The 11,961-nt window shown below is 38.7% G+C and overlaps 1 protein-coding gene across 2 annotated transcripts in view; it reads right to left on the reverse strand.

Moving 5' to 3' along the window:
* ACYP2 (acylphosphatase 2) overlaps positions 1 to 11,961 on the reverse strand; it is a 199,011-nt gene that overhangs the window by 34,763 nt on the left and 152,287 nt on the right. Inside the window, exon 4 of one of the 2 annotated variants that reach the window (XM_017964335.4) lies at positions 11,709 to 11,804. The exons of the other annotated variant lie outside the window; for it this stretch is intronic. Within the exon in view, the coding sequence (XP_017819824.3) occupies positions 11,709 to 11,804 (96 nt within the window). The remainder of the gene's footprint in view (positions 1 to 11,708; positions 11,805 to 11,961) is intronic. 2 annotated transcript variants of the gene reach the window in all.

Below are 11,961 nucleotides of genomic sequence, written 5' to 3' on the forward strand. Positions count from 1 at the left end.
GCTAATTTTTTTTTTTGGTAGAGACTGGGTCTCACTATGTTGCTCAGGCTGTTTTTGAACTCCTGAGCTCAAATGATCCTCCTGCCTCAGCCTTCCAAAGTGCTGGGACTACAGGTGTCGGTCACTGTGCCCAGCCAGTTCTACTTCTTTCTATACATTGGTTGATCACTATAAGAAAGTCATGGTTTAATTTAAAAAGGCAAGTTCCCTTAATTTGATGTCCTGTGTTTGCCTTTTAAAAGACACTTTGAATACTTTACGGAGTGCAATAGTGTATAAATAAATCAACCAAGTTTCCTTAATCATCACGCCTAAGTTAAAAAAAAAAAGGTATTTACTAAACATGGAGAGATGACAAGAAGGAAATGCATTTCTTCAATTCTGACTTTATGACTTTAGTAGTCCAATGACCTCATTGCAGCTACTAAAGGCCGTCAAATAATCAAAATCAAAATTTAGAATTATTTGCTATAGTTCGTATTTAAACGTTTGAAAATGAATCTCAGTTGAAAAGCTCAGGTGGGGAGGGAGGGGCATTTTTAAAGGAATTAAATGTTGTCGCTCAGGTTCAAAGCAGCTATGGCTGGCAGAAAATCAAGGTTTTCCATATTGTGTCTTAGGTAGGGACAGCAACTGGGGTGTAGGTTTTGTATACATATATTTTAAAATTTTGAAATTGGTAAGTTAATGGGAGCATTACTTGGACTTTATTTGAATTTCAACAGCTACCAGCAGATGTGCTTAGCATGAATAGGCCCCGATTCCCAAATAGCACAGTATTTCACATCTATTTTAGACTCTGAAACAAGAGCCGATTCCAGGAAGATAGCTCTGAACCTTTTTCCCAGATGCAGAAATAACTCTGCTTGTTGCCCCTCTGACCTACACCAAGGGAAGCTGCTTGAAAAGATGTTCTTTTGCCAACAATCATTTTGCCATTGTAACCCACAAGTGGAAAAATAAACTGTTGGTTCCTCTTCAGAAAACCTATTCTCACATTGCCAGAACCAGGTTGATAAAGAAAGCCATAGAGTTCTTTTAATTCCTGTTTCATTTTCCAAAGTGACCTTTAAATTTTTGTTACCACAGGGAGCCCTATTGTTCATGGCCTGCCAACAATTGGTCACTAGTAACCTTTCCTCAAATAATTAAATTCATCTAGGGAGGTTTTAGGACCACTCTTCCCCCAGCTCCCAATTCCTTGGACTTTATCTGAACCAATTCCCTCTCCCTCCTTCTGTTCCCACCCCTTATCTTAGGATGTATAAGCCTTTCTCATTTGAAAGTAAAAACCTCTCACCTGAATTCTCCTCTAGCTATTGCCCTATCTTGTTTCTTTTCTTCACCAAGTGTCTGGAGCTTATGAATTCCTATTAAGTCCAATGGACCTTCTGACTTTGCTTTCAGACATTATTATGTTTTTATTGGGAGCCTCTTTGTGCCAGGTACTTTTATAGGCCCCTAAAAATCATTTTCTTGATTAAAAAATACATGAATAATGCATGCTCATTAAAACAGCTCAACAATACAGGAACAGATAAAGATAGCATCAGTGCCTCTCCCCACCCAGCTCCATATTTTACCCTGTCCACCACAAGAGATAAGAATTATTAACCCTCTTTTGTAGCCAAGAAAAGCTCAGAGATTACCCTATAGAGTTTAAAAGGAAGAGCTTTAGGGTCAGATTGCCTGTGTTCATTTTTTTGACCTTGCCATTTCCTATGTCCCCATCTGCAAATTACTTAATATTTCTGTACCTCAGTTTTCTTATCTGTTGAACAGAGCTAATGATAGTACCTGGTTCATAGGATGTGATAAGGATGTACTTTGCCAAAACAAAATTGTTGGATTTAGCCCCACTTTGTTGTGGTACATGATTGTGTTGGTGGATCTTGTTTACTCATATTTTATTCAGTATTTTTGTATCATTATTAACAAGTAATACTAACAAGTCTTTTAGTTGCAGGCCATAAGTTCTAGTATATGAGATTTCCATTATTGTTATTTTGAAGGTGTTCTGTAATTTATTTCCTTTGACCCAAGAGTTGGTTTAGAGAGTTAACTTACATCAGCGATTACAGAACTGTTCTCAGAACATGTTGCTCACACTCTTTCTACTTTATTGCAATATATTGAGGGTTTTTTAATGGCATAATAAATTCTCAATTTTTGTGAATGTCCAATGGGCATGTGAAAATAAGAGGTATTCTCTATTTTTAGGATGCTGAGCCCATAATAGCAAAAATAATGAGCTAACATTTATCAAATACTGGCTACATGCTAACTTTTGCTCTTTAGAACAATTCTGTGTTTCACAATTCTGTGTGGTAGGCACTATTATTATGTCAGTTTTACTGATAAGGAAACTGAGGCACAAAAGTAACTTTCCCAAAGTTATTTAGTAACTAAGTGCAGTTTGAGATTTGGAACCACCACTCTTAACCACAACATTTCAACTAATTTAATCTTTGTATTACCCCTGTATGTAGATATTATCTGTGAAACAGAGGAAGAAAACTCAGGTTTAAAGAGGTTAAGCATTTGCCCAAAGTCACACCTTGCATTCTTCCACTTTCTCCTTGGTATTCCTTTCATCTGCCTCATCCATTGTCAAAAGGAGAGTAGGATGCTGATATGGTTTGGCTGCGTGTCCCCACCCACAGCTCATCTTGTAGCTCCCATAAATCCCATGTGTTGTTGGAGGAACCTGGTGGGAGATCACTGAATCCTGGGGGTGCGTCTTTCCCATGCTGTTTTCGTGATAGTGAATAAGTATCACATGATCTGATGGTTTTAAAAATGGGAGTTTCCCTGTACAAGTGCTGTCTCTTTGCCTGCTGCCATCCATGTAAGATGTGACTTTCCCCTCCTTGCCTTCCACCAAGATTGTGAGGCCTCCCCAGCCACATGGAACTGTAAGTCCATTAAACTTCTTTCTTTTGTAAATTGCCCATGCTGGGTATATGAATCAGCAATGTGAAAATGGTCTAATACAGATGCTTATCTTTTGACCCTCCCACTTTTTATTATACAAATTTTCATACATATATATACATGCATATATATGCAAAAAAATTATATATATATATATAAAGCATAGTAGAATCAAATAGCTCACATTCCACCTAGTTAAAATTTGCTCTATTTTCTTTCCTTTCCTCCCTCCCTCTCCATAAGTTTGTTTTTGGCATTGTAGTTGAACTTTGCAAAGGCAAGTTGCAAATCATAACACTCAACCCCCTAAATACTAAAATTCCTCTCGTGAGAATAAGAGTGCTGTTTCCTATACTTATAATGCCATTTATCACACCTAAGAAAATTCGTATAATTCTTCTTTTAAAATTTTTCTATTGAGTCCATAATTTAATTTCCTCCACTGTCCCAAGAATGCTTTTGAGAGCTTTCCTGTCCTCTACCCCAAACCAGGATCATGTATCTTGTTAAAACAACTCGCCACCTAAATTTATACTTATATTTTGAAAGTGCATTAAGATTTCTACTTGTTTCTAAATAATATGCATCCACCCATCTCCAGACCAGCACCCCCCACATCCTTTTGGGCAATTATCTTGGACCTTCTCCCTTTCCTCCCACCTTGTTTTTTACATCTGAGTTTGCTGCACTGTCTCCTGATTTCTGCTCAGCTTCTGCCCTTCATGGCTAGTCTCCTGTGTCTGCCCGCTTTGTTCTAAGCTCCATGAGCAGGATCCATGCCTGTTTCATCCATCACTAAACATCCATTACCTTCCTGCCACACAAAAGGTGGTCAATAAATGTACACTTACTGCTCTTCCTGTGCTATTTGGATTTGATGACAGAATCTGGCTTCCTGGTTTCAACTAGTGATTGTAATACCTTTTCTCAATATTCTGGCAGTTCAGTATACAGTATATGTAAAATAATGAAATTCCGGTATATTTATTTTACTTTGAGTATTCAGTACTCTAAAAGGTCCTGAATTATCATCTTGAAACATAAGCAAAGAGTTATACACTATATTAAAATTTGAAAAGAACAAAGAAGCAACTCTATATTCCTCAAAAGAGAAAATAACAATTGACAACCCAAACCTTTTTTTTCTTTTTTTGAGACAGGTTGTAACTCTGTCACCCAGGCTGGAGTGCAGTGGCAATCAATGCTCACTGTAAGCTTGAACTCCTGGGCTCAAGTGATCCTCCCACCTCAGCCTCCTAAGAAGCTAGGACTACAGGTATGCGCCAGCATGCCTGGCTGATTTTTAATTTTTTTTGTAGAGATAGGGTGATACGGTTGGATATTTGTCTCTGCTCAAATCTTATGTTGAAATGTAATCCCCAGTGTTTGAGGTGGAGGCTGGTGGGAGGTGACTGGATCATGGGGGCACTTGCTCATGAATAGTTTAGCACTGTCCCCTTGGTGCTGTCCTCTCGGTAGTCAGTGAGTTCTCACAAGATCTGGTCATTTAAAAGGGTGTGGCACCTCTCTCTCTCTCTTGCCATGTGATGTGTCTGTTCCCCCTTTGCCTTCTGCTACCATTGTAAGCTTTCTTAAGTCTCCCCAGAAGACAAGCAGATGCCAGCATCATGCTGCCTTGAAAGCCTGCTGAGCCAATTAAACTTATTTTCTTTATAAATTACCCAATCTCAGGTATTTTTTAATACAGCAATTCAAGAATGACCTAACACAACCATCTCACTACCTTGTCCAGGCTGGTCTCAAACTCCAGCCTCAGGTGATCCTCCCACTTTGGTTTTCCATAGTGCTGAATTACAGGCATGAGCCTAAACCTTTTATCACATACATAAATCTTACTCCTACTGCAAAGACCTTTCAATAAAGTGGAATGAGAATGGGACAGTAATTAATTAGGTTGATATAGTTGCACCTAATCTATATGCAAACAGGATAAATTAAAGATGATGAAGATAAAACTAGAAATGCTTTACTTGAAACAAAAGCTACGGTTTGCCATCCATAAAAATACTATTTCTAAAAAAAAGGTAATGACAAAGAGAGATTAAAATGATAAACTCAAGAAAATACGAAGAATTAGAGCAAAACTCTGTTCACCTTTCTGCCACCAGTGTAGAAACTGAAAGCTTCTATAGCAGCTCCAAAAAATACTCTCATGGTAATGATGACATCATCAATGCACTTTGTGTTCTACAATCACACCAGTTTTTAAAGATCCAGTCATAGTTCATTTTCACCCAATTTTCCATGATTAACTTTCATTCATTTACTGTAGTATCAATTTATTTTCAAATACTTAATACATTTTATCTAGATTAGGCTAGAGTGATTATATATGTCTAACACTTAGATATTAGAAACATATACATTTTTTAATTTGCATTTAAAACGTATTGCTGAGTTTCACTCGTATTTCCTGAACTCTAAACACTTTTAAAATAAAAGTCTGGTATAAATACTGGTATTTTGGTTTTGTGTAACATAAACACTGTAACAGTGGTTGCATCATTTTTCTCCTGTATTGAATTCAATGGTGAAGACGGATGGCACTAGTGAGGACACAGGTCCAGTCACAAGCCTGTGGCTGTGCTCACCAATGGCTGAAACACGCTGGGGCCAGTCTTGTCAGACCAGGATTGTACACAGACCTTTTAGCCTCTTACAGTTTCAGTAGGCACAGTAATGTGTATTTTCTTTCTATGAGTGCTACATTAGTAGAAAATGATGAAATCATAATTTATTAACTCTGCCAGGGTAAACCATTTCCCTTGCCCTAGTAATTCAAATATTTTTTCGCCCCTCTTATCTGTATTTATATGCAATAAAATGACTGCAGCTGTAAAGCTACTTGGTTAATCACTTAGAGCTTCTTTTTTTGTTTTATTTATTTTTGTTTTGTTTTTTTTAAAGACAGGGTTTCACCATGTTTGTCAGGCTGGTCTTGAACGCCAGACCTCAGGTAATCCGCCCGCCTTGCCCTCCAAAGTGCTTGGATTACAGGCCTGAGCCACAGCGCCTGCCCAACCTAAAGCTTCTTTTTAACCATTTCCTTGGCAAACAGTCTGATAGACTTTCCATGAGAAACAGAGGAAATTAACAAAAGGGTACATCTCCCTCCCTTGTTTACCAACATTCTTTTGAAGTAGGAAAGTAACATTGTATTCTGGCCCTCAGCTTTCTAAACTGGGTGGCCTAGTTCTAAGAGCAATAGTTCTGTATGTTAAATCACTATACAAACAAAGTTGTTTAATGGGTGGCCTAGTTCTAAGAGCAATAGTTCTGTATGTTAAATCACTATACAAACAAAGTTGTTAAAAGAATTTAAGTCAAGAGAGGAGGATCCCTTTCAAAACAAGAACTGAAAAACAGTATTTGAGGAATCCAAGGAAAACAAGACTATACAATTGACAGGCTCTTTTCAATCATCTAATATTAAGTTTACCTTTTAAAACTTCATGCGTTTTCTGTTTCCCAGAGAATTTAAACACTTACAACTCTATGATGTGCAGATTAGTAGCTAAATTACACTCTCCAAGAAGCCATATCTTTTTTCCTTCCCTTACTCATTTTTCTTTCCTTTTTCTCTCTCCCTCTTTCTTCACATCTCTGTTTCTGCCTCTAGTTGACAAAACATTTCAAAGATTGTATATAGCTCTTCTTGTTCCCCTCCATTTTTTAGGAAAAACAATTTCTAGCCAGAATATTTCAGGCTCCAACGTTGAAATTGTATATTATTCTTTTCAACAGTTTCTATTCCATGCCTTAGCACAAAGCAGAATGTAAGCACGAAAGAAAATAACACTTCACAGTGAACTCAAAGAATAATATCACTTCTCACTTTTCAATTAAAAAAAAAATACATTTCCTATTTTTGATAGGAAATATATGTGTACCCTTGAGGGTACTATGTGCTAATATATGTGTACCCTTGAGGAAATGTATAACACCAGGGCATATGACTTTAAGAAATATAAAATTCTAAAGGTGTCTGCCTTCCCACTAACTGATTTTATACAAAGGTGGTGGTGCTGTAGCTTGGCTCTAAAATACAAATCCAGCTTTGAGTCTCCTGTCAATGGTTTGGACCACCCATTGCCCTAAGACCTTGCCACCTTTATGTCATTCCCTCTCATGTTTCCTGTTTTTTAGCCTATTCTCACTTCTCTCTTGTCGTATCTCTCAGTGATTTCAATACACACATAGACTATCCTTCCCACCCTGGCCTGTTGGCTCACTGACCTTCTCTCCTGCAATGACCTTATCCTCCATCTGCCTCATGAGAGACCAACTTTGATGCATGAGTTGAATTCTGACTAATTCCTTGCAGGTTGTTCTTCAACCACTGTCTCTCAGCAATCTAGCTTATTCTCCCTAGGACTTGACCCCAGGAGACCTTAATTACCCTGCATCTTCCAATTCATTGATCAGACCACCTTTTCACTGACCTCATCCTATATGTCTTCCATTCCTCCAGCTTAAACTGTAAGATCAATTATTACAATCATTCTCTTGTCCTTCATGTTTCAGCTCTAAATCCAACTCTGCTTATTCACACTGCACCTGTTAAGTTGAATGCGGCTGAAGAAAAATTCACAGCCATGCTGATGGGCCTCACTTCCCATTCATGACTTTTGTATTGTCTGACAATACTTTAGGTCATAGTCTAGTCACCTTCTACTTGCTAGACAACTATCTCATACCCTCTTCTCTGTCCTCAGACTTCCACTGCCTCTTGCCCCATCCTCATACTCATTTGATCATCTGGCTTTTTATTTCACTGAGAACACTGAAGCAATCAGAAGAAAATTTCACAAATCTCACTTTTCTACCTGTTTACCAGCATATATACCCTCACACTTTGACTTTCTGCCAGTTACCACTAGTGAATTTGTCATGCTCCTACCTAAAGCTGACATCTCCTCCTCCACTTAGGCACTAGATTCCATCTCCTCTTGGCTATTCCAGGACACCGCTCCAATATTGTTTCTGTCTCTTACATCATTAGTTTCTGCTCCCTAGTGGATGATTCACATCAACCTGCTTCTTTACACATGCTTCATCTCCCATTGTAAAAACATGTTTTTTGATCCATTTCCCCACCAGCTATCATCCCATTTCTTTGAAGCAAAACTTCTCAAAAGAGTTGTATATACTTGCTGTTTTCACTTTTTCCCTTCCTGTCTTCTCTTAAACTTATTCCAGCCAAGCTATTACGCCACCACTCCACTGAAAGTAGCTTCACTACTCTTGCCATTACCCCATTTCTTTATTTCTTTTTGGAGAAAAATTCCTCAAAAGAATTGTCAATATTCAGTTTCCAATTTCTTTCCCCCCTTTCCCCTTCAAACATATTTCAACCCGACCACTCCACTGAAAGTGCTCTTGTTGAGTCACCAGTGACTCTTTATTTTAAAATCTAACTTTCAATTCTCAGACCTCATCTTAACTGACCTATGAGCACCCTGTGACACAGCTGAACACCCTCCTTTACACATTCGGCTTCAAACACATGATATCTCTTGGTTTCCTTCCTACCCTGCTGGTGTCTCTTCAGTCTTCCTTGCTGGTTTTTCCTCTTCTTCAGGACCTTATAATTTTGGAGGCTTCAGGGCCCAGTTTATCAGGACTCACTCTCTTAGTGTTTTCATCCAACCTTTTGGCTTTAAATTCCATGTGTGCTGATTATCCCAAAATGTGAATACCTATCTCAGACCTCTCCTGAGCTCTAAACTCATTATGCCTACTTGCCATCTAAACTGTTGCCCAATAATCTCAAACAATATGTTTAAAAAACAAGACGACTCTAATTTTCCTGCAGAGATCCTCCTCATTATAATGACCACCATCTCTACTTCCAGTAACTCCATGCTACCAGTTTCTCAGGTCAAATTCCTTGGAATCATCCTTGACTTCTCTCTTTCTCTTATACCCCATGCTGGGAGGTGGGCCCTTTAAGAGGTGATCAGGTTGTTAAGATGGATTTATGTCTTTCTTGCAAGACTGGATTACTTATCATGAGAATAGATTAGTTTTTGAAAGAGTGAGTTGCTCTTATGCTGGTCAGTCTCTTTTGTCCATTCTTTCCCAGGTGCTTGCTTGCCCTTCCGCCTTTTTGCCATGCTGCTTCATAGCATAGCATATTGGACTTCTCAGCCTCCAGAACTGTGAGCTAAATAAGCTTTCTTTATAGATTACCCAGTCTCAGGTACTCAGTTCTAGCAGCATAAAATGAACCAAGAGATCCCATAGCCAATTTACCATGAAATCATGCTGACTCTGCCATCATAGTATATCCACCATCCACCTCCATTGCTACCAACTGGTCTGAGAAACATCTTTCACCTGGGTTACTGCAGTAGCCTCCTAAAAGATCCCCCTACATCTACCATTGCTAACACACAGATTATTTTTCACTCAGGACCCAGAATGATTCACACAAAACTTAAGTCAGATATTGTGTCCTATGCTCAAAATCTTGTAGTAATTTTCCATTTCAATAAGAATAAAAACCAGATTTCTTACACTATCACATAAGACCGTACTTGATCTAGCCTCTCTCATTTACTCTGCTTCAGCCACACTGGCCTCCTTGTTGTTTCTTGAACATTCCAGGCATGCTCCTATCTTAGTGCCTCTGCTTAGCACTTCTCTTCCTAAAATAGTCTCCTCCAAGATTTCTACTTAACTGACTCTCTCAAGTTCTTTGACTCTTTGCCAAAACCTTGTCTTTTCAATGAGGTTTCCTCTGACCACCCTATTTCATACTGTAATCTGCTCCCCATTCCCTACCCCCAGAACTTTCAATCTTTGTTTTTTTCACAGTGCTTATAACTTTCTAATATGAAATATTGTTTTCTTGTTACCACTATTATCTTTCTCCACTGCTAAAATATAAACTTCACGAGAGAAGAGATCTTCCTTGCTATATCCAGAGAACTTATAAGAGTACCAAGCACACTATAGGTACCCAGTAAATATTTTATGTTTATTGAATATTCAATAAACATAAAAAATGGATTACATGTTCCTTGAAGGTTCAGTAGTATTTCCCTCAAAATCATTTGACCTTCATGCTATTTTTGTGGAAAGATTTTTTTAAGCTTGTGATTTCATTTATTTAATGTCTATTTATATTTAATGTCTATATTTATATTTCAGTCCATGTTGATAAGTTTTACATTTCTATGAAGCCATATATTTCATCTTAAGTTTGAAAATGTATTGGCATAAAGATGTCTAACATGCTGTCTTACATTTCTTTAAATCACCACTGTGGTTATATTATTCTTTCCAAATGTTTATTTTCTCTCTCCTTTTACTATCAATCTGGTTGATACTCTGTTGTCTTACATAACTTTCTCCTGTTTATTACTACCTTTTCTCTGTGTTCTTTGGCCTAACTCTATTGGTCTTTTCTATATTACTCAAATTATTTTTCATGATCAGTGGTACAGCACTTGCCAGTATTTCCAGATTCCTCCTTCTAGGCTCAGGAGAAGATTACACCTCCCTATCCTAGTAAAACTTGGCAAGGCCAACTGACTAGCTCGGGCCAATGATAGATGTCACTTTTGATGGAAACATCTAAAAACCTATGCATGGGGAAACAATGGTCTTTTCAATAAACAGTGCTGGGTCAATTAGATATTTATATGGAAAAAACAAATTGTGACCGCCCCCCATAACAATCATTTCCAGATGGATGGCAGATATAAATTTGAACAATCTTGGTGAGAAAAGATTTCTTTTTTCCTTCTTTTTAAAAATAGAGATGGGGTCTTGCTCTGTTGCCCAGGCTTGTCCTAGGCTCAAGTGATCCTCCTGCCTCGGCCTCTCAAAGTGCTGGGATTACAGGCCTAAGCCCAGATAAGATTTCACAAACAGAGCAGAAGAACACTAAGGTAAAAGGGGAAATGACAAATTGGCACATATTAATATGAAAAACTTTTGTTCCTCAAAAGGTATCATTAAGATGGTGAAAAAGGCCAGGGCGGTGGCTCATGCCTGTAATCCAGCACTTTGGGAGGCTGAGGTGGGTGGATCATGAGGTCCAGAGTTCGAGGCCAGCCTAGCCAATATGGTGAAATCCCATTTCTACTAAAAATACAAAGATTAGCCAAGCATGGTGGCATGCACCTGTAATCCCAGCTACTCAGGAGGCTGAGGCAGAAGAATCACTTGAACCCCAGAGGTGGAGGTTGCAGTGAGCCGAGATTGTGCTACTGCACTCCAGCCTGGGTGACAGAGTGAGAGTCCATCTCAAAGAAAAAAAAAAAAAGGTCACATAGGCCAGGCGCAGTGGCTCATGCCTGTAATCTCAGCACTTTGGGAAGCTGAAGTGTGTGATCACCTGAGGCCGCAAGTTCAAGACCAGCCTGGCCAACATGGCAAAACCCTGTCTCAACTAAAAATACAAAAAGAAAAAAAAAATTAGCCAGGAGTGGTGGTAGGCGCCTCTAATCCCAGGTACTCCGGAGGCTAAGGCAGAAGAATTACTTGAACTCGGGAGGTGGAGGCTTCAGTGAGCCGAGGTTGCGCCATTGCATTCCAGCCTGGACAATGAGAGCTAAACACCATCTCAAAAAAAAAAAAAAAAAGGTGAGGAGATAATATATATATTATACACACACACACACACACACACACACACACCGGAGTATATGCATTACATGTAATACTCTCCTCACCATCATTTTTTTCTTCCAGCATATGGATTACAAAGATCTTCTCCCACTGGAAGAAAAATTAGTATTTACCATGTAAAAAGGCTTCCTACACATCCGTATGAAAGACATAGAACGCCCGTCCAGTAGAGAAATAGAAGCCTCGGACACTGCACAAGAGAAGATACCCTAATGGCCAAAAAACACAAGGGAAGGTTCTCAGTTCATTAGACTTCGGTTAATGCAAATTAAAATCAACACGTAATACCATTACTCATCCAGCACAATGGCTAAAATAACTAAGATGAACAGGACACCACCACGGACTCGCGAGGCTGAGTGGTAA

Source organism: Callithrix jacchus, chromosome 14 (assembly GCF_049354715.1).
Source record: "Callithrix jacchus isolate 240 chromosome 14, calJac240_pri, whole genome shotgun sequence".
NCBI classification, from domain to species: Eukaryota; Metazoa; Chordata; class Mammalia; order Primates; family Cebidae; genus Callithrix; species Callithrix jacchus.